The 24027-nt window shown below is 41.2% G+C and overlaps 1 protein-coding gene across 1 annotated transcript in view; it reads right to left on the bottom strand.

Moving 5' to 3' along the window:
- Window positions 1–17279, bottom strand: part of LOC308316096 (membrane-associated guanylate kinase, WW and PDZ domain-containing protein 1-like) — a 130551-nt gene extending 113272 nt beyond the window's left edge. Inside the window, exons 1-2 of the mRNA XM_080764465.1 lie at window positions 16716–17279; window positions 13861–14029 (exon numbers count right to left, since the gene is read on the bottom strand). Coding sequence (XP_080620591.1) covers window positions 13861–14029; window positions 16716–16853 — 307 coding nt within the window. The 5' untranslated portion in view covers window positions 16854–17279. The remainder of the gene's footprint in view (window positions 1–13860; window positions 14030–16715) is intronic.
- Window positions 17280–24027: the final 6748 nt, after the last annotated feature.

Genomic DNA, 24027 nt, shown 5'->3' on the forward strand with positions numbered 1-24027 from the left:
TTAGTTGTTTTTTATTTAGTTTCCATCAGTGAAAAAAGGTAGTCGACGAACATTTTTCGTCATAGTTTTAGTCGACGAACATAACACTGGCAAAGACAATGTCACAGAACCGTATGTAAGTAAGGCCCACACCGCACCAATGACTCGCCATGCAACTCCTTGCAACCAAACGAACGGTTTCAAGTAGTTGCATGTAGTTGAGTAGCATTGGTCCAAAGAATCAGACGCGCGTTTTCTCTTCATAAAGTTCATGTGTGTCCATCCCAGGGTTCCTCCTTCAGACATAATATATCATTGTGTCATCACAGAAGAACCCGGCCCCGGAATCCACCTTCCTAAATCACCTGCATGTCAACATGGCTACGCTCATAAGATCCATGCCATGTGTTGCATGTGACCAGAGCCACATGGAACCCTGCTGTGGGTATAATGACTGTGACTGTAGCGAGCTTTGATCAGCGAGGCCTCAGTCTTAGGTTTAGGAAGAGACTTCCAGAAGTTTCCCATGATCACTGGTCATCACACTGTAGAACTGACCGCTTCGGACAGGTGGGAAACAACATGGTTCCATAATGTAGGCTGGGAAACAGCATATGCACACCTGTCAGTAGCTACTTAATGAGTCAAATATTACTTTCACCTTTCCTTATTTTTGTAATAATTGTTACTTTACTTATTACAATTGCAAAACAAACAGTAATAATTGCAATTGCAGTCTATTAATGAATTAATCCAGGTAACTTTGAGTTACAAAGTTACAAATTATGTCATTAGTTTTTGATCAGACTATATTACAGTCTGGTATATAACGTATACGGCAGGTATGCTATAAAAAGAACAGATTCATGATTCACGCTGCAACACATGTTTAGCTTGTAGATCTGTCATTTTTGACTGCTGTGCCGGGGTCTGAACTCTCTCTATTTCTGAAGCATTTTTAAAGTGTATTATATTTAATTCTTTCATTATTTTTAAATTATAATTATTATTATAATTATTATTATTAAAAATAATAATAATAATAATTATTATTATTCTAATGCACTTGTATTTTTTTTACTTTTGGGGGAGTTGTAAGGACACACAAAAGATGGGCACGCATGCACGATGCATGCGCACGATGGCTGGCACTATGTTTGATAAACATTGCTCCATAATAAATGTGTGTCGTCTCTTCCAGGTGCAGAGTATGTGGCCTCATCATCATCATCACATCCCTCTGATATTCTCATCAGTGTCACAGAGGAGAGGTGGTGGTTCCTGTTAGTCACACTGTCTCTGTACGGAAGGAAGTAACCGCTGCTACACCTCCTCTGACCTCTGACCCCAGTCACTCTTTTGTTCCAAAACCGTGGGCTTGTCTTTTGGCAGAATGTTCACCTACAGTAGTATGACATGGCCAGAATAGTATAGGGACTGTCGTTGAATGCTGGATCGATCAGCATGATGACGACAGGCCCAGGAAATAATTCTCCATTCATTTTCCCCATAGACATTTCAAAAAGTATTTATTTAAAGATCTATAAGAAGAGTTTGTAGCTCAGACCAGAGTTATCAGAGGCAAGCAGATGATCTGACCAACAGATTTTTTGAGTCAGTTTCACAGGAGGACTGTCTGAACCCTACTACACGTACAAAACCCAAAGACAACCCCCGTTTGTGTATTACTAGATATTCAGCCATGGGCTTTGCTTTTAGGAAGATCCTTCATAAACATTGGCACGTTATTGAGACGGATCCTATAACTATAACCTGTATTCAAAGTGGTATTTAGACCAGTTGGTTCGTTCTTACACACCCCCCACCACTAATCGTACGTTTCTATCAGACATTCCTCCTGGCAACTACAAGTGTTCTAACTGTGCTAAATGCAGCTTCACCACTAAAAGCAAGTGCTTCACACATCCTCATAGTGGGAAAGAGATCTCTATTAGAGGCACCATTACATGTTCCACTACATTTGTTGTTTATCTTATTAAGTGCCCCTGTGGGCTAGCCTACATTGGCCAAACCAGTTGGGCCCTATGCACATGCATAAGTGAACATAGAAGTAACATCAGATGTGGAGATGTGCGCTCCCCTGTGGCAGTCCATTTTAACAAAATGGGACACAATATCTCTTCCCTATGTTACTTGGGTATGTCTCACCCCCAGGGGTGGGGAGACGTTGTTGTTGTCAGCCGTGGTGTCGGTCGCGTTGTCCGACTATTACTAACCCTAAACCTAAATCCTAACCCTAAATAAGCCCAGACTCTTCTTCAACAAAGATGGCGAAAGCAAACATTCTTTGTTTTGTACTTTGTTTGGTACAAAACACTGAAGTCCTTCAACCAGAAACCTAACCTCAGTCTTAACCGGCCACGTACTGTAAGTAAACATAATTGTTGTATAGCGCAGTTTCACAATCTTTTCGCTTCGGTGGCAGTAATTCCACTTGTGCGTTTCCTAATGGCAGGCAGTAGGCTCCAGGAGAGCAATATACTTACTGGTGATCCTGGGTTGATAACATTAGAAGCGGGTGGTGGTATATGGTAGTTCTGCCAAGGAGCACATGGATCAGACAATAATTATAGCTGCTACAAGGATAAGCTGAACCATAACAAGACAAGCTGTACCAAAACAAACAATATCAATCCAGACTCTGTAACATTCGTAGATTGTGGAATATAGTTGACTGGCTATGCGACACTAGAGACAGACCGATGAGTCTTTCATCTTATTGGAGGTGTAATGCTAGCTAACCACACCAGAGACACACACCCCGAGGCAGTGGGTCAGTGAATACCAACTCACTGACTGGCTGCTAATGGTTGAATTAATGCCCTACTTCATATCACACAGAAGTAGATTTTTGATTCAACGTCAAGTGTAAAATCAGGCATTACGACGCCATGCAGGGCACCGCCACAATACATTTTAGTCGACAAAATGACACCACGTGAGGTGTGATTTGATCGTAAAAAAGGAGGACATTTTCCCCTCACAATGTTGATTTCTCATATTCCTCTCACGAGTATGGTATTCAAGTATGCGTGCGTACGCGCGCGCGCGCACACACACACACACACACACACACGCACACACACACACACACACACACACACACACACACACACACACACACACACACACACACACACACACACACACACACACACACACACACACACACACACACACACACGAGAACAGCGCAGATGGATTACAGCATCGACACAAGGCAGTGCAGTGGGAAAGTCCCTTCCATTGGCATCTATGTAGAGCTTTGTTGTACAAATACAAGAAGCCTTGAAGAACACACAATACTCAAAACACAATGAGAAGTGAGTATTTTACAATTTGACAAATCGGTATCTGTACGGTTAATGACTCATTATTGAATTAGCACAAAACGTCAATCAACACTTTTCATTTTGAGGAAACGTTTACAATGCTTGCCTGACAGCAAGGATGCCACTTTTCAGGATTCAAAAAGCATCAAAAGTAGCAGATCTACAAGCTTGAAGCATGGAGCTTCACGCCGCACCTGGAGCAGATCTACAAGCTTGAAGCATGGAGCTTCACAGCCGCGCCTGGAGCTTGTGGATCTGCTACTTTTGATGATTTTGTGTGATTCTATAGTATGATCAAGTAGGGCATAAATGTACAAAAGAAGACAAACAAACATATGGAGAGAATGAGTTTCATCCTGGTATTTGCCAAGGCAGAACTGCCGGTCAAAGTCAAAGACGTTGACTCAGACTGCCATGTTGTTTTTGTCCAAAGTGGCCACTGATACTCCAATAAATAAACACTATAGTGATGCTTTAAATTAAAATAAACAAGTTGGATGACATGGCGAGAATAACTATTGTCATCTTCACGCAGGACTGGGACACATACAGTGGAGCTGTACTTGATGAAAATTGACAATATTATTATTAGTTAAGAAAATGTAATGTTTTCTCCCACGCACACCCACACACAGCAAAGGAAATATCTAATGTTTTTTCTGCCCCCCTCCCCCGCCCCCAAAATGTGTGTGAACTGCAAGCCTTCTAAACTAAACCAAGTGCTACAACGAGACATGAGACATAATATTATTTCAGTGACCAAAAAGCAAGTGTACCAACTTTAAACTATACAAGGTGCCAGGAATGAGAAGGAAATCTATGCATCTTACACTTGCTAGTTCAAGTATCAGACTTTGCCTTTCAGTTCATTCATGTCTAGTTAATTCGTATCAATACTACAAAGTAGTCTTAGTAGTAGTCTGAGAGGAAAGGTCGTGGTTGTGTCACCAAAATCAACAGCTTTTTTGAGCTGCGCTATAGCCCCTCCAATGCAGGGCTTTTGAAATTACATTACATAATTTGACAGCCAAGTCTATGGCTATAGTTTGTTTAGAGCACTTTTAACAAAAATCGTTTGCCAGCGAAGTCTATATGGACTTTTAATAATTATTTAGGGCACTAAATGACAACGTGAGACATTACGTGGCCGATACATCTTGTGACTGGTTTGCGTTTTATACAATAAAAATAACACACTGCATTCATGACTCACGCAATTAATGAATTAATTCCCCCCGTGACATGTTGCAGCCACAGTGGGCGCCCCTCGCTTCACACAGGTGTGATTTCTTTCTTCTTGGGGGCAAGAATGTACAAACATAACGGAAAATGTCACAATAATACAACCATTTGTAGTCCCATATTTCAGTTGTGATCGTTGTGGTACTAGGACTCTTCAGAGTAGGAATTGGCATCAGACACAAATATCTGGCGTCAGTCAGCCAGGCTCTATGAACTATGATCCAGTTTGGCTAAATATATAAATGATCTGGTGGAGGCACACACGTGCGTGTACACACACACACACACACACACACACACACACACACACACACACACACACACACACACACACACACACACACACACACACACACACACACACACACACACACACACACACACACACACACACACACACACACACACACACACACACACACACACACACACACACACACACACACACACACACACACACACACACACACACACACACACACACACACACACACACGTTTACAACAGTCAAGGCCTTGTGGGATGACTCAATGGGGTGTACCAGGAACATCCTGGTCCTACTGCCCTGTGGGAATGTCTGATATGCATCCAGCACAGCATTCTGTACTCTAGCTCAGGAGTTCCCAACCTTTTCAGGCTGTGAGTGACCCCCTAAAATATTCATAATTATTTGAACTGGAGACCGCCCTCCCTGACACGCGCTTGGAATGTATAGGAGTTGCGGTATTCAATTTAGTTTGACTTGGTTCCACAGATAAATATTGTGAAAATAGATCTACAAGTTCACGCCGCATTTTGTGTCTGTCCTCATTATGTCCAAAACCGTCACTTTTCCAATATTCAAATTCAAAAACAGCCAAATCAGATCCACAAGCTCAAAACACAAGCGCAAATGTGGACATGCTACCTCTGATGCTTTTGATGAAGTAGGCAGTAAGGCATGGTTCATTCACAAAAAAATAATAAAATAAAACAGCGAAGACTTGTAGTATTGGTGTGGAATGGACAGTAATTGCATGTCAAGGCTCTGTGACTTGTTACACAGATCTGCTTTGGACTAAACAGGAGACACGGTGTCGTTGCTTAGCGCTCTGCTATCAGAGAAGTGTCTGCATGGGAAGACAAGACAACGCTGCAGAACGAGGTCTTTCACCCTCTGAGCTGACTGGGAGACTCAGAGGCTAGAGAGATAAGAGCTGTGGTTATATACAGTGCCGGGAAAGGCCTTATGAGTTATTTTCATATATATTGAACAATGAATCAATGTAGAGCCGTGGTTCTAAACCAGTGGCCCATAGACTGCTATAGTGCCCGCCCGAGTGTAACTAAACCTTTTGGTCGAAATTGAGTTATAACTCAAAATGTTGTCTATTTTATCTTGTGACAAATTTTCAGAGTTTATCATTTTGTTTTGTTTTAAGAGAAAATTGCAGTAACTACAAAACCTAACTCAAAACCAAAGGCAGAGTGCCAGAGTAACTACATTTTGGAGGTCAAGGGTCAAATGAGCCTTCTGATTTTTTTGGAGAAAGATAACTATAAGTCTGTCTTTAAGACCATTAATGTTAAATATTTATTTTGGAAATGTAATAAAAATAACTACGCATTATGCCATCTTACAGTACAGGACATATACTATATTGTTGTGGGGAGGTGGGTTGGGGTGGTCTTTGTCTATTGTTTCATCTGTCATAAACCAGACGTAAAGGAGATGAAAACAAATCACAAATCGAATTCAGTGCTTCCCAAACGTTATAGCTCGAGAGCCAAAAAGAGACATTTGATCGGTGTCTCCCCGGAGACTTACACCAAAACTAGTAAAACAAACTAGCAGATCTAGAAGCTCACAGTGAGCTTGTGTGAGCTATACTGTAAGTGATCAGTGAAGGAAATGTGGGGGATGGATCATGTCCTGAAGTATATACAGCCTTGTAGGTCATATCTCTTCTCCAGTGTCCTGTACGGCTGCGGGGCAGTGAAGGGAAGACAGAACGGGGGAAGACATGGTAAAATGTGTGTCGGCTAGACTGAAGAGCAGGCGTATGTGCTGCTGCCTTCTAGGTCAGTCAGTCACAGGGCTTTGAGTGAGCAGACTGAGCACCATGATGCCAGCAGACCAGCAAGGATATAGCGATGGCTGACGCTTGGATAGGCAGAACCCTTGGTTAGGAAGGGAAAGTATCTGGTAGTATCTTGGGGTATCAGTGGTTCAGGGGTAGAATGACCGGATGGGCGCTATATAAATGCACCATTTACCATTTCGTTCTCTCCTCCATGTCATCAGTGCCATAGGTGGGGTTGCAGAAAGGGTCTTTCTGTATGGAGTTTGCATGTTCTCCCCATGTTCCCTCCTAGGGTAGTATACTAGTATAGGCACCCTCACAGAAAACATACAGTAATAGTGGTCTCTATACTGCCTCCCCCTGGCAAGCCGGGGCAACTGCTGGAGGGGAAAGGAACTGGATGGAATAACGGGTTCGTGCTACGTCCTACCGGGGAAACTCCCCCCGGTCAGCTGACGAGAAGTGGCCTGTTCACTCCTCATGCATTAAAAAGAAGCATGAGCTCAGTTTGGGGCTTTCCCCAGGTTGGCAGAGGGAGGGTAACGCCCAGGATTACAGCCTAGGCAATTGGAACCAGATGAAAATTGGGTTACAAAATTGTGGAATACATTTTTTAAAAGAGCAAGGGTCAGTATATCACACAGCAGTGGTCCTCAGAACCTTTTCTTGTCGAGGACCTCCACATTGTGTGCAAATGTTTGCTGTGGCCAAATACAGTACTGTATCAATGATCTGACGTAAATGGAAACCTCTCAACCTCTCATACATACATACCTCTGCTCTTTGACTGAATTCCTGGCCAACTTCTTAACTATTATTTGCACAGCATATATATGTATAAAGCCTGATCTAAACAACAGAGTAATACAAACTAAAAGCCAAACACGCCCCGTACACACAGCTCAACAATACCACAGAGATCTGAAATATTCCAGCACCATCTCACACTGTGGTGTAAAGTAACTAAGGCATTTGTTTTACTGTACCTGGAGTAATTGCATTCCGGATCTACTCCACTAGATCTCAGAGGCAAACATTGGACTTTTACTCCACTACAATTATTTTAAAACTTGTATTACTTTGTGTAGATTTTCATTATTATTACAAAACATACATTAACCACTTCAGCCCTACAGTATATACCTTTCAACCAACAAGCTCACAACAATGCATCACGATGCGACGCATTGTGAGCTTGTAGATCTGCTACTTTAAAAATATTGTGTATACATCTTTTACATTTGAAAACTTACAAAACGGGACATTCTGCACAGTGTCAGTGAGTACTTTCTACTTTTGGTACTTTAAGTACATTTTGATGCCAAAACCTTTTACTCAAGCAACTTTTTCCAACTCCGAACTTGTACTTGTAACAAAGTATTTCTACATCACAGTATTGATACTTTTACCTATTCCACCACCATCACGCACACACACGCACACACTGCAGTGACATTCTGAGAGGAAGAAAAGGGAGACTTTTTGTGTGTGTGCTTCGACCTGAGGGCTTGTCGCTGCATTCCAGAGCGGAGAACACACACACACTCACACTCACACACACACACACACACACACACACAGGTGTTCAGAGTTCAGACTCTACTCCGTCATACTGAGGTTCTACGAAAACAAGCGACTGGAAACGACCAGCTTCAGACATAATTTACACATTGAAAGGCTATTTGGAATTATAAATAATATCGCTGATTTACAAGCGCACAACAGCTTGTAGAGACCCCCCCCCCCAAAGACAAATCGTATAATGGAGGCCCCTGGCACAAAATATTACCTTGGCATGAACTGGTTTAAACAACAATTAGGAAGCAAGCCCAATTAAGCAACTGCACTTGTCTTCAACCCCCCACCCCTATTTACAAGAGACTTCACAGGAGAAAAGAATCACACCTGTGTGTGTATCATCATATCATTCCAGCCAATCACAATTTGCGTCCTCACTTTTCCGTCTCCACTTTTCTGTCCTCAAATTTTATCCTCAATACGTACTTGCTCAGCCAATCAAATCATCGCTATGGGGTGCTCAGCCAATGAAATCATCGCTATACTCAGACGCTGTGGGCGCTGGGGTGTGTGTTCTCTCCTCCGCGTCATCAGTGTCCATACCCGGCACACACACCTGTGTGAAGTGAGGGGCACTCTTATCATCGTACATCATCATGACATAAAATAGACACTATGCCTATTTGCTCAGACACTATGATGTAAAATTCTCCATTCATTGTCAATGGGAATGTAATGTTTGTGTAGGACAAAGTTTGTGAACATACACTAAAAGCTGGATATAGGAGTTAAGAGGTTTCTGCCTGACAGCAATGATATACAGGTACTGAACCTGTATACCTGTCTAACTGCATACCTGTCTACCTGCCTACCTGATAGAGGTTGCATGTCTGCCTCACTACCCGTCTACCTGATAGATGTGGCCCCGGCCAGTGAAATTAGACCTAAGAGCAATTTGAAGAGGAAGGGATTGAGATCTGATCTGTCCCCGACAGTCTGTCACCTGGTCTGGGGCCCAGAGCACCGGAGGCTGCCTGGATGGAACCCTGGCTGGCTGGGAAAACCTTGCATCTCCACTAGTTTTGTTTTTTTTACTTTTTTTATCATACTACAGCGAGAAGCGCCGCATTTTGAGCTCGTAGATCTGCTAAGTTTTGAATCCTGAAAACTGTTACTTTTCAGTGACAACTGAAAGGTAACAGTTTTGGACAGTTTTCGGGCAGTAACCTTGAACACAGGTTCTTCCTGAAAAGTAACGTCTATTGTTTGGACATGCATGTTTTCCACGCGGCGCTGCACTGTCTATAGCTCTGCACGGGGGGCCTCTCTCTACCAGGCTGAACGAAGCACAATGGAGGTCCTGTGAGTTCTCTCAGTCTCAGGTACTCTGAGACTCAGTCTGCTCCCCTTTAATTAGTCACCGGGAATCTGCTGAGTCATGACGCAACAGACTGCTGGCAAAGGCTTGGAGCAGAGGACAGGGCTCCCAATATGCTGCTCAGCTCGGTTGCGCGTTGGGGTCGTCCTACAAGCTTGTACACGTTTTGAGCTTGCAGATCGGATATTTTTGGGTTTCGACAAGGCATGCAAGTAACAAATTCAAAATCAGGCTTTTTTCCCCAAGAAATATTTGTTTGCCCTTTTGAGCCTTGATTTTGATAAGACACTAAGAAAGTGTCTCTCTCTCTCCGGGCGGGCCGGGAATTGAACCGGGGACTTTGTTGAGCACTGAGCGCACGTGACATGTATTATTAAATTATGGACAATTAATGTAACACTTGGCCAGAATAATAGACTCTTGTCGGTCACGTTGGCCAGCAAGGAAAATGCCAAGCGGAAAAACCTTGAGCTGTGTTGTCCTTCTCTGTATCCATGGATTAAACCAATACAAAATTAAAATCCTCACGACTGATTATTTTAAATTCTAATGTGCGATTAGAACACACATACTGTCGACTTCTATGGAAGTCCCAAATGACAAAAATCAGTCGGGCGGCTGAGAACTTTGAATCCATGTGTATCTGTCCTGTGTTTTATAACTTCTGCATATCTCTCCATGCACACCATGAGAGCAACAAAGGTCCATCTATCATCATGCCACCTGAGCACTTTGTTTAAACATCGGTATTCGGTACACTGTTGCCTTGCGTGACCCCTCTGCCTTCAGACGTGAACACAACACACATTATGCAGTGTTGTTGAGCCGAGTACACAGACAGAACGCTTTAAATATAGCGTGCTTATCGTTTACAAGAATTGCCAGGTCGTTTATGTCATTAATAAAAAGCATATATGGTCAAATACACGGTGAAGCAGATTTCTGCTTCTACGGGCCGACAGCTTAGTTGGAACAACTAAGCCTCTGTAGACAGCACATTCAGGACGGGAAACCATTTTGGGGTTCTTGTTGCCATCTACAATATAGCAAGAATCTGCCTCAGCCCTAAATGGGTTAAAGCACAGCTCAAGACCTAGCTATTTTTCCACTTTTGCTTTTAGTTGAATTTTTAAAATCTCTATGTTATTCATGTACTCACTGTTCTGGCTGATTCGCTGCCGTTTTTTTCTGCTGGTATTTTAATGTGGTTTTATGTTCTATGATAATCATTCTACCTTTATGCTTTTGCTTTGTTTAATGTTATTTATTTATGTTTTTGCTTGTATCTTGTTTTGCTCTGTAAAGCACGTTGCGCTGCATTTATGTCATGAAAGGTGGTATACAAAGTGTATTATTATTAACAATATAGTGAGCTCATTATGTCATATAATGTCAAGGACAAACTAAACAAACGCTCAGTAAACACACTAAGGGGAGAGGTTTTGTTCCGAGTGCTTTCTCAGTGAGAGACAGATAAGGACTCAGGTTGGAGAGGAGAGGAGAGGCCAGGCGTGCACTTACTGTAGAACCCGACTAATGGCCAGTGGGAGGAAGAACTACTCTGGGTTTTTGCCAGGTGCTTTAATTTAACCCATTTAGGACCGAGTCATTCTTGTTACTTTACTTAACCCGTTAAGACTTGAGGCCGATTCAAAATATGTCTTCTAACCGTTTCCTGAAAAAACTTGTGTTGCTATATCATCGTGTCTGATAAATATGAACATAAAATATTTAAATATTTAATCAAGCGACGCCACGCATGTTTGAAAGTGAAATATGCCTTTAAGTAAAAGTGTATTTAGTTACAGTACTACAAATGGACATAGAGTTCATCAGAGAAGGCAATAAAAAGCTGCAGTGAAACTATCCTCGTTATGCAAGGCTGTTAATGATTCTCCCACTGTACACACCTGTTTCATACTGTAGCTTTACACTGTGTGTGTGTGTGTGTGTGTGTGTGTGTGTGTGTGTGTGTGTGTGTGTGTGTGTGTGTGTGTGTGTGTGTGTGTGTGTGAACCAACATGACAAATGGTGGCATAGTGTATTAAATGCAAAGTAATGTCATTGCTTAATAACAAAATCCTAATGCACGCACGCCAGGGCTCAAGACTAGGGGGGTCCCTACGTCCCGGGGACTATAAAATATCTATTTGGGACTTAAATTAATCTCAGCCGGGACGGTTTCGAGGACTAGAGGAGTAGTTTTTGCACTGAAAATGTGCATATGCGCACGAGACAAGCAGCACTATAATAATAATATTACTAACAATAAAACGAGGGAGAAGAACAGGCAGAGACAGACCATTCACGCAGGCTCAGCGCTCCCTGCAGCACAAGGAGATGTGCCTTTTCCACATAAAAAACAGCCATAAATTAATATATGTAAGGAAACTATCGCAAATTAATACTGTACATGGAACAGTGGCTCTCAACAGCCTGTGGACGGTGGATGTTGTGATGGATCCTGCTATTGGTAAGATAATTTAAAAAATATATCACACCCCCACAATGATAACTTCGACCCGCAAGTGAGAATCTCACAGTGGGCAAGTTGATGCTGTGCATTGATCAGTCCTGTGTCCGACTTTCTGACGCACGTACTGCACATCAGTGGAAAAACTAAGATTAAACCAGACACCCAAATCACATCGATAAATCAGTTTTCAGTGCCACACACGCAGACGTGTACATCAAAAAACTATTACCTACTAATTACCTAAATATTCTGTAATGTGTACTTTTACTGAAATATTAACTGGGAAAACAGGGATTTTGTTTTTTATTCAGATTTTAATTAATTTGCGCATATTCAGAAATGCAACTGGTGAGTGGTGACGCCTCCAAAATTTTTTGTTACACTTCTGGGTCTGAACTAAAGATTCTAAGAAGGCATTTACTTCAAGGATTAATTGCATTTATCAAGGATATTTTTGATACCTTGATACCTATCATGATTCCTTGCCACTTTCTAAAGCAATGCTGGAAGTCTTTAAATAACACTAATGTGTTCTGCCCTCACATTAGTGTGAATGGTTAGAATCATAAAAATCATAAAAAACTAAAAAACATCAGGACTGTATAGTATACATTCACATTGGGACGGTTCAAATTGTATTTTGGGACGGTTCTGGGACGTTGGTGAAAAAAGTGAGTCTGATGCGCACACACGCATGCACGCACGCACGCACAAAACAATCCGTCCTCAAAACTCATCTATAAATGTGAAAAAGGTTGGCTATACTGTTCTGTCTCAGCTATCATGGGCAGTCTGTCTATCTGGAGAAGGCCATGTTCTATTTATCCTTGAGTGACTATGGGGGGGGGGGGGGGGGGGTTGGGCTGTCAAATGTCAAATTTCTGTGTAGTAAGTCTTCAATGTGTTATCTTTTTTCCCCTTGTGTGTGTTAATAAGCATGTGCAGCAGTTGTATCTGGTTAGACCGTAATGTAAACTTCTTCTGATCAGTTTTTTGGATTTATAATGTATCGCGTTTTCTTTCTGTGCAGATCCAAAAAAAACCAATCCAAATGTCATTTATGTGTCTGTGTTAATTCAATGTAAGTGACCTACTGTAAGACTCCACAATGACCTAACACGTCACTGTGGGTCGCCACAGCAACCCCACAGAAAACAGGACCAATGATGTCAGGATGGTTACGAGTCAAACATTTCCTCTGTCCTACTTCTGTCCTACTTCACATGCATGCACCGAGAGTCCTACTTTTACAGTAGTCACAGCCAGTTCAGTAATAGTTCAGTGATCCTCCGTCTCTAGTCTACAGCTCTTTAAAAACAGAAAATAAGCTGCATGTTCAGGTCGGCATAGCAATTATATTTTATCCAATCAGGAGGAGAGAGAACAACTCATGCAGCATACACGGCAGGATAAAAAAGCTTAAATGGTAAATGGTGCATTTATATAGCGCTTTTATCCAAATCTGTTTACATAGATTTTACATTACACCAAGACATAGATCACAATCACCCAAGGAGATTTTGAAAACATGACAAATGACAAAAAGCTCCCATATCTGCTGGGAGAAGTACAACAATGTGCAAACACAGCAGCAAGATTTGTGAGCTGCTGTTATAGGAGAAGGAATCAATTGGAACACAACCACCTTAAAAACTACTAATCACTGTGTGTATTCCTGCACTATTCGCATCGAGTGACCTCAGTACATAGAAATGTTGGATACTCTTGTACATACATTTTGTTTTGATTGTATTGTTCCACTTTTTGCTTTGGCAATGTAAATAAAGCTCTTAGTAGTGTGTAGTAGTGTGGAGTCTTCGCAACGTACTAACTGACTGGTTGTTGTCTTACCTTGTCGGACGGTCTTCACCCGGACGGGTTCGTCACAGCTGTCGAACACGGCCAGGATGTCATAGAGAGGCAGGCCGGACACCGCCACACCCTCCACCTCCAGGAGCAGCTCCCCAGGGTGCAGCTTGCCTCCATCACTACCGTCATACACCAGAGCATCCTCCCTCACCTGAAACAACAGTACATTTAGGCCCCATTTAGACTGCAGTTGGTTAAACAAATCGGATTCCAATCTGGATGTGGCACAGATCTGATTCATCCTGGATTTGGCTGTCAGTGTAAATGGGGCATTTTTATCACTATCACTATCGTCATACAGCACTGCTTCCACCCTCACCTGAAAACAACAGTACGTTTATATTCACCATCATACTGGCCTACAAAGCCAGAATGCAGCAACTACATTTTTGGTTGAAATTGAGTTATAATTCGAAAATGAACTCCTCTGTGTCTGTTTTTATCTCATTACAAAGTTTCAAAACCTAACTCAAAACCAAAGGCCAAAGTTCAGGGAGGGGCAAATCAGCCATTCTGATTTTTGATCATGAGAATTACGTCATGAATACATCATGCACAATTAATATAATATCACTTGCATACAAATAACCCATTTGGCTGGCCAGTTGAAACACTTTAAAGCCAATTATCTTAGTTTCACCTTGAGCGTATAGTTACTGCACTCTGGCTTTGCCAGAATACAGCAATTACATTGTCGTTTGAAAATTGAGTTATAACTCAAAATTAACTCATGTTGGTGTCCGTTTCGCATCCGTTTCATCTTGTGAAGCAGGGAATCCCTGCTTTAGGATTTTATCGAGTCCGGTTCCAGTCTGATTCCCCCTTTTAACGATTCCTGTTTTTTTAATCTAAATAATTTTGGCTTGGTATGTGGTATATGAAGTGGTATATGAAACCAAATGGACCCTTACAGGTCTGTAACTTCTGAGTGTGTACACAATACACATGGAACCAAATGGACCCTTACAGGTCTGTAACTCTGGGTGTGTACAAAATACAAATTTAACCAAATGGACCCTTACAGGTTTAACTCTGAGTGTGAAAATGGAACCAATGTTTGTGTTTACACGAACACTCAAAATTGTCCATTCATTGTCAATGGCATTTAATGTTTGTGTAGGACAAAGTTTGTGTTATTACATAGGCCTACACTAAAAGCTGGGCAGAGGCCCTTAAAAAAGAGAGAGAAAAAAAAGGTTCCGGAAAAGTCACGGCACTGATTCCAATCTGGTTCCAAATCCCAACCCTAGGGAAACCATGGCAGGAAAATAGCAGATCTACCAGCTCTCGCAATTAAGCTTGTAGATCTGCAATGTCAGCTCATTTAGAACGAAAACAGACAAATACACCAATATAGACTAGCCCTAAGGACGCCGGTTTAAGCTGTTCAAGTAGGCTACATTTACCATTACCATGCACCAACACCAAAGCATCCTCCCTGACCCAAAATAAGTATAGGCTACTGTATGTTTTGAGTATCTGTGTAGGCCTACTTTATACTAGCCCTGAAACATGACTGCATTTGTAATGTGTGGATACGTAGCCTATATTATTTTCACTCCGCCACATTTCAAAGACGCTAAATTCTTCATACAGAAACAAACATTTTCTAAAACTATACCAATCTTCACCCACACCAATGACACCATGCAGCATCTATTATACTGTACCTGCTGCGTCACGACGAGTCCTGAGTCCTCATCCTCCCACAACACACACAAGTGACAACTCGACAACCTCGTTAGCTAGTAGGCTAGGCCTACTACTTCATTCTGTATATCTACCACTCTTTTTGTGTGGGCCCACGTACGGTCCACCAAATAAATCAGATATTCGTTTCTGGGTCATGCTGTAAGTGTAAACAAACAGACATGCAGCTGACATACTGTAGTGTGACAGAGAGATGATAGATCCATGCGCCTCGCGCGTAAAAGATAACCTCGAAACAGCAGGTGGTCGGCAGGCGCTGATTCGTGATGTTGATAATAAAAACAAAATAAGTCACAACAGTTTAAGAATATTTATAAAACTGGGCTATTTTACTTTATTCCTAAACCCAGTGTCACAGGCCCCTAGCTGTAGCTTGGCCTAACAGTGTCTGTGCTACCTACTCTTATCTGTCTCCACAAGGACTGCAGGTTGGGAAATTGGGGTGCCAATCAGTACATCGGGAGCACCTGGCCAGTATTCCCAGTGTGCTCTATAAAGGGCTGGGTGTTGGCCCAATTTGGCCACACGTACTCTCTCCCTGATGGCAGCAACACTAGTTTTTTTTTTTTTCACTCATTCACTGATTAACACACCCCACATGATTAAGTTATTTATATTGTAAATAAATATTACGTTATGCACTTTTAAAATCCGTGTCTGTTTTCCACCTTTTTATTATGGCCTAGAGCCAGGTCATGATAGTTTTAGTGTGTGTGAGTGTGAGAGAGAGAGAGAGAGAGAGAGAGAGAGAGAGAGAGGGAGAGGGAGAGGGAGAGTGTGAGTGAGTGAGTGTGAGAGAGAGAGAGAGAGAGAGAGAGATTGAGATTAAGTTGTGCATCTGCTATTTTCAGATTTTGGATTAGTAGTCTGTGCACCTTGCGAAATGGGACATTCTGCATATGAGTAGGCCTACTTTTACTTTCGGTAGGCTATATAAATGCCAAGCCAATATCTTTGTGGACTAGACTACTTTTTACTCAACTAATGTTTTAACACCAGCCTTTTACTTCACTTGTATGTCTTTGTCTACATGGCAATGGTAGGCTATTGATACTTTTACTCTTTTTTTAAAAGTCAGTATAGGCTATTAGGCTGCTTCTAGTTCTTCCACTGTCATGCATGCTGACCTGTCCGATGTAGGGGAACTGCCCGTGCTCTGCTCCCCCGCACACATCCACGTTGAACTCCCCGTGCGCGTCTCTGAGCAGCGCGCACTCGTTGAGCTTGGTGACCCAGTGGTTCTTCTTCAGGATGACCCTGGACATGTTGATGAGTGATCAGAGGTTGTTGTTGGTTCCGATCCGACACCCAACCAACCAACCACGCGTCCGCTTACAGTAGCTCCGTCAAAACGAACAAACTTCGGACCGAATGAATGAGCGACGACATTAATAGAATTATTATTCCTCCAAATTGGTGTCTTCTTCGGTACATCCTCGCTTTCTTCCTCCTAAACCAAGACATCGTTACCACCACCATCTCCCAAATGTAATTTCCGTATAGATTTGTCAACATCCCGTATAAAGTCACATTGTTGTTGTTTTCATCCTTCCTCAGCAGGGCGGGTGATCCTCCGTCGGGACAGACAGACGGAGAGAGAGATGAATGGTCTAATAATCCGTTGGGTCTCCTTTCTTTCCTTCCCAACAAGAACTTAATCTCCTCCAGCTGTTGTTAGTTGACCCATCATCATCATCTCTGATGGAAGATGAATTTACCGTTATTTAGAAAGAAATTATAAAAGAAATAAAAACAGCATTCCTTCCTCACCTGGCTGGCCTATACCTGTTTAAGGTGTGTGTGTGTGTGTGTGTGTGTGTGTGTGTGTGTTTTTCCTCCCACACACGCACACACTACACTACAAACTCTGAGCAAGCGGCTCCTTTAAAGCAGGTAACTTGACAGCCACACACACGCACGCACACACTGCTGCTTGGAATGAACGATGAGAAATAGAAGGTAGGCAACTAGGCAACGCATGCTATCTACAGGATCCTCCCCTTGGTTGATCTCCGCTGGGTCCTAGTGGTAATGTCTCCCTTTAACCACTGGCTGTAGTGGAAAATTAACTTTAGGTATAGGCTACTTTTACTCAAGTATTAGGCTACTTGAGTACAAATTTTAAGTACTTTTACTTGGGTGTTCATTTCTTGATGCGTCTACTTCTACTCTGTTAATCTCAAACTCAAAGTAGCTATTTGTTGTGGATACCTTTTTTATTTACTCCACTAAAATTATTTCAAAGCAGTTACCTTGAAGATTTAGATTATTACCAGGAGGTGTCTCTGTGTCGTAACAACAGTCAAGTGATATTTGATAGCGTCTGTTTATAGTGACATTTTTAATAAGTCGACGGCAGTAACGGCGTTTTCTCTCAGTCAGTTGATTCTATATGAGTCAAACCACCGCCATCATTTGTTTATTTTTGGAACACAGTTCTTATTTGACGCGATATGAAAAAGTTGCGCTCCTGTCACTTTGGGGGATGCCTCCGTACAAATAAACTTCTCAAAATGTACAGAAACAAGGCCGTTTCTGAGGACATTTCTCAATGCACTTTCGCACAAAATACAGAAATGCAACATATACAGTAAGTATACAACTAAAGCATGAAAACGTACAAGCCAAGCCAAGGCTCTTCAAAGCACACGTGAGGAGGAAAAGGGCAGCATTACAGGCAAGAGTAACGATTGCCAGAGTATGGCGCGAGTGTGTGTGACTGTGTAGTGGCGTGTCGCCCGTGTGTTGTGTCAGTGTGTGTGCAGCATTCCATGAAGAGCGTGACAAAGCATTCCATGTGACGGAAGAGCGTGACAGGCTTCCTGCACGTTTGCATAGTGTGTGTAGTAGTGGCGTGTCGCCCGTGTGTTGTGTGTGTGTGCAGCATTATATGAAGAGCATGTGGCGGAAGCATGACAGGCTTGAGTGTTACAGGCTTCCTGTACGTTTGCATAGTAACTGCAACCTGCCGTCGCAATTATAGAATATACATTTAACAATTCAGCTATTTTATTTTGTAATATGATCAGATCTACAAGCTCATTGTTACGTAGTCACATCACGGTGCGTAATGAGCTTGATTTGCCTTTTTTAAGATTTTTTAAAAATAACAACTTGTGAAATGCAGGATATCATGCATAACGACTATGAGGAGCCTACTTTAAGTATATTTGATGCCAAATGCATTGAAAAACAGAGAGTATTGGCCTGGGCCTCAGCGGCACCAGGCACCTTGGCCAGTAGTCCAAGCATGAGTCCAACTCTGGCAGTGTGCCGTGGGTTCAACTCCTGATCCCGGCGGCCTTTACTGCATGTCACCCCGCCCATCTCTCTCCCTGTTACCTGTCAGCCTACTGTCTGTCCCTCTATAAAAAAAAGTATGTATTTCTACAGGTATTATTGCTAAAATCTATAGGCCTACTTCTTCCACAACCGAACTGCACGTCGTAAACCACTGTCTTTAATACGTTCTGTGGCCGAAAGATAGCACAACTGCAAGCTCACAATGTGCTATAAGCCCCTCCCAGAGGGATCTGACGGATCACCGGCACTTTCTAACCGGATTAAAAGACCACCAGAATCCACCTCTGTAATCTCCTTCTCCACAAAAAACATCTTCACTTATTTACTTATGTCCTGTACCCATTAAGACCTGTGTCACTTTAGATTTTAACCACTTAATCCATTATTGTATACTTTTGCTTTTCAAAAACATATACAAGCTCAAAATGTTTATAAAATTAACATTTTTAACTAAAACATTTGCTTATGGGGGGGGTCTCTGGATCTGGAACAACATATTTTCAGATGGGGGTCCACAACCAAATACATTTCATGTTTGGGCTCCTTGACATGAAAAGGTTTTAAGCACCACTGCAACATACGTTCTTGAGAAAACGTCTAGGATATAAAAGACATTCATTTTGTATAATCGGCCTCAGGTCCTAATGGGTTAAAATCTGTCGTCAATATATTCATGTATTATTTATTTAACCGTTAAAAAAATACATAAATAATGACGACGAAGTGAGTGAACTGTGTCTTTCTTTGTACAAAGTTTTAAATGTAGGAGTCTTGTTTGAAAATGAACAAGCTCATGAAATTTTAAAGTTGTGCGTTCGGGCGTCCGTCCGCCTTTGCAGTTCATGTAGAGATACAAGTTCATGTAGAGATGAATATTTTCTTTGTAAAAGAGTCAGTGGTTCTCAAAGCCTTTTCATGTCCAAGATTATTCAAGATTATTTTTCTTTTCTTTTTTCTTTAGATTTTCAAAAGTAGCCGATCTGATAACTATCACAAGATCGGCTATTTTGTTGAAAAGCTGTGAAGCATGAAACACATTTTTATGCTATATTAATTAACACATTGTGCTGGGGACCATCTGGAGCTCTCTCAGGGTACCTGATGGATATATTTGTATTTATGAAATTTCACTCTATGTTCTCTATATACTGTGTTCCATGTCACTCTAAACTCTGAACAAGATTAACTTCAAACAGTAAAGTTAAAGGTTTATACATATTGGTTAATTATTTCTTGGATATAAGGCTTTGAATGCATATGGTATTTGGTTTGAGTATTCCTACTCAACTAAATGTTTCTGGTCAAAAGGGGACGCCCGACATGGTTTTCCACTTCAGATTTATGGTAAATGGTTATTCATACATTCTGGTTTATGTCCAGTCCTGAGTTATCGAAATGACTGATATTACTAATGGGAAACATATACATTTTTCCCGGACCCCACTTTGAGAACTACTGTCATAGAGGGGAAAAATGAATGAATTTTCAAGTGTTCAATCAAAAGCACTTTCACTTTTTCTCTTTCTGAAACAATCATGAACCACTTGTCAAGGACCAATCATGAACCACTTGTCAAGGACCTCCTAAATAGGGGTAAAAGTGGGGACCCCCTTAAGAGAACGCCTTTGAGAAGTGCTAGACTACAGCTGAACCTGGTGCATAACATCTACATAATTGATTGATTGATTGATTGATTGATTGATATTTTATTTCACAGTATGCAGAATGGTCAATACAAAAACGTACTACTTTTTTTGTTACTTGAGGATAGAACAGAAAAAGCACGTTAAAGTTTACATACTGTAAGGGTGCTCCATTTTAAATTTATCAGAAAATATATTATTATATTTCTTTACAGGGGCCAGTTTGGAATTGCTGGAAGTGCTCTTTGAGAGCGGTTTTGGAGGATTTCTTAAATCCATGGCCAAATGGCAGGAGCGATAGTTCCACCATAGACTTGTTCTATTTTTTTAACGAGAGTTGTAAGATTTGCGGTAAGTCATGATTACAATGTTATCAATTAATGCCCCTTTAAAAATAAGTCCTTGGCAGTGGATGAGTTTTAATGGCTGTTGGTAGGGCGTTCCACATTTTAGTGGCATATAGGAGAGACCAGAGCCAGCCTATTATAGCAGACCATGCCCTACATGCATGCTCAGTGCTCACCACTGAAATGCGAAAACACTCATTTCGATTTGGAGGAGCAGTAAGATGAAACTTGCTAGTTGCTACCCCTGAACATAAGAGCATCAGCAGCCATGCCCTTTTTAAGATAAGGGTCAAAGCATGGCTTTTAGAAAATGTTGCAGAATACTTAGATACTATATGTTCACTTACATTAGTCATGCGATTCTATGTATGTAGTGTAGGGGTGGGACGATTCACTTCCCGATTCGATACGATATTGAGGCTGCCGATTCGATTCTTAAATATATTGCGATTCGATTCGATATTGTGATTTATTGCGATTGCGAAGTTACTCTGCTTTTATTATAGGCTTACTAGAACATTTTTAAAACAATTCTAAACAATATAGACCATGAAAAGTTCAATCATACGCTACAATGCAGCCAAATAACGTCAGTCAGTCTTTCTGACATGTGTATGTATGTATGTATGTATATATATATATATATATATATATATATATATACCTATAGAGCAGCTGATTAATCTGAGGGAATCTTCATTTTTTTATAGGGCAGCTCATGATGACGTGACCTCTACTCAAGGGGATTAGGGTCATGGTCCATGGATAACACCCTCACTCACATCTCCTCAAGAAACACTGTCCCTGTCTGCGCCATTTGAGATGACAACTTAATGGAGATGTAGCCTATAGTATATTTATTTTGTTAAAAGAATTGTTAAGCAACAGCGCTATATTGTCATAGTAATCATTGCTAGTGTTTGTTCAGTAACGGGGTCTCCCTGTCACTCCAGCTCTTTGATACAGAAAATGCATATCGGAACACTATAAAAAAGCTGATGAATGTGGGTCTGTCTTCTGGTTGGATGAAGTTGGTGTCCTACCTGGAAGTTTCTTACACTGTATGTCTTTACTAAAGATCTGGAGAGACAGGAACATAATGATTCCTAGCTGTAATATAGAACTTTAGCTTTCGCAACCAAAATGTGTAACTTATACAGCGACCTTTAAGAATAATATCTGAAAAGATAGAACAAATGTGTCAGATACAGTATCACTATCTAGAGTATATATAACACGTTTCTTCTAGTGGTTGGTGCAGGCGAGTGCAGCAGCAAGGTTTAAAGCTACCGTTTAAATGGCACATTATTGTTTTTCTCCTGATTGGATGAAATTGGTATCCCAACCTGAAAATATATCTTCTGTTTGCTAAAGACCTGGAGAGACCCCTGCATTTTATTTGTGCTTTTGGTATATTATGGTGTGAAAGATCATAGCTACAGTGATTGGTGGGGATCAGGTGTTTAACAAAAACATCTTAGCGTGGATAAAAGGCTGACTATGTTCACATATAGTACAGTGACCGGCTGTGTACTGTGCTGTTACTGTAGCATATGAGTATGGCTGCAATGTGAGGGCAGTGGCCTGGATTGTATGGCATCAATGAGACCTTTCCATCCCATTTCACCTCAATGTGAGTGCACTGCTGCTGGGGTAGTGCACTGAGGGAATGTACTATACCGTGGGAAGAATAAGTATAGCTTACTCCAATTTAAAGGAGCAATACCACAATATAGAAACACTGTAAAAAAAAAAAAAATAATAATCATAATAATATTTGAACAGCGGACACCCACCCACCCCCCACCTGACAAACGCAAAACTCCTGCGGTCTCCGAGGCTACATTTAGTTTGACTGTTCCACAGATAAAGGTTGTGAAAATAGCTGCAAGCTTGATCGTCTATATTTATTGCAGTAATGTCAAGATTCAAACATTTATTACCACATACCAGGTTTGGAAAAACGGTAGGCCTATACCACTTGGTGGTATACAACTTACCACTTTTAAAAGTGGTAGGCCTATATAATACCACATTTTGTAGAGTGGTATACCAAAGATCACTTTTGGAGCTTTTGCCCCTTATGGAGGTGAAGCTATAGTAGAAGTATACGTGGTCAAAGAATGTTTACACTCAAGTAAAGCAAAAGTACCTCAGAAGTACTTACTGTAAGTATAGTACTTATGGTACTTTGCACCACTGACTCAACTGTGGGAAAAGTGTCTGAAGGTCCAATTTATATTGCCCACATACTCATGGAGGGCTGAAATGGTCTCAAAGGGCATGCACACACTAGTTTTATGACACCGTAAAACCAGGAGTGTTACTTTAACTTTGTAGGCTATAGGCAAAGATGCTTAAAGGTATAGGGTAAGTGATCTTTGTTGTTAAAAGGTTAAAACTCTATATTCTGACAGTAATCAAGTCACTCCAGCTCTTTAATAACGCATTAAGGAAGTGGACCCCTTATCGTAACTACGGTATACTTTCAGGACGGGAAACACTTTTTGGGGTAGTTTGTTGCTATAATGTACAATATACTGTAGCAACATACATGTAGAAAATGCATTTTCAGGTGGGTTGCAAATTTCATCCAAAGAAGATCGAGAGCGAGTACCCGCTAGTTTAGTAGTAGCAATTTAAAAATAAAAATAGCTTAAATTTGATAGATTTCCAGTTAAAATTTTGTTGGTTAATCTCTCCACGTCATCAGGTATGATTTTACTTGTTTATTCTGTATGAGTTCTCTCTCCTGATTGGATAACATTGGCATCCCGACCTGAACATGTATTTTCTAGTCAGAGCTATAACACTTATTTTAACAAAGAAATATCACATACCCTACTTTTAATTGAATGTATGCCTTTGCACACAAGTGGTACACAATGGTCACCTAAAGTTGACGCTATCTGATGGAAGATCTCAAAATATTACTGTTGCGAGATATCGCCATAGCTCTATGGATATATTGCGAGAGGGCGTTGCTGGGACAGAGAAAGGTCAATATAACAAAGTTGATTTTCTCCTGATTTCATTTGTCCCCATATCTTTCTCTTTCTCTCTCTCTAAATCCATTAAGAGTTATATATCTTGCAGGAGTGTGTCGTCAGAAATATGACGATACAAATAATATTTCCAACATGAGA

Source organism: Protomyctophum bolini (genome assembly GCF_963924005.1).
Source record: "Protomyctophum bolini genome assembly, chromosome: 5".
NCBI classification, from domain to species: domain Eukaryota; kingdom Metazoa; phylum Chordata; class Actinopteri; order Myctophiformes; family Myctophidae; genus Protomyctophum; species Protomyctophum bolini.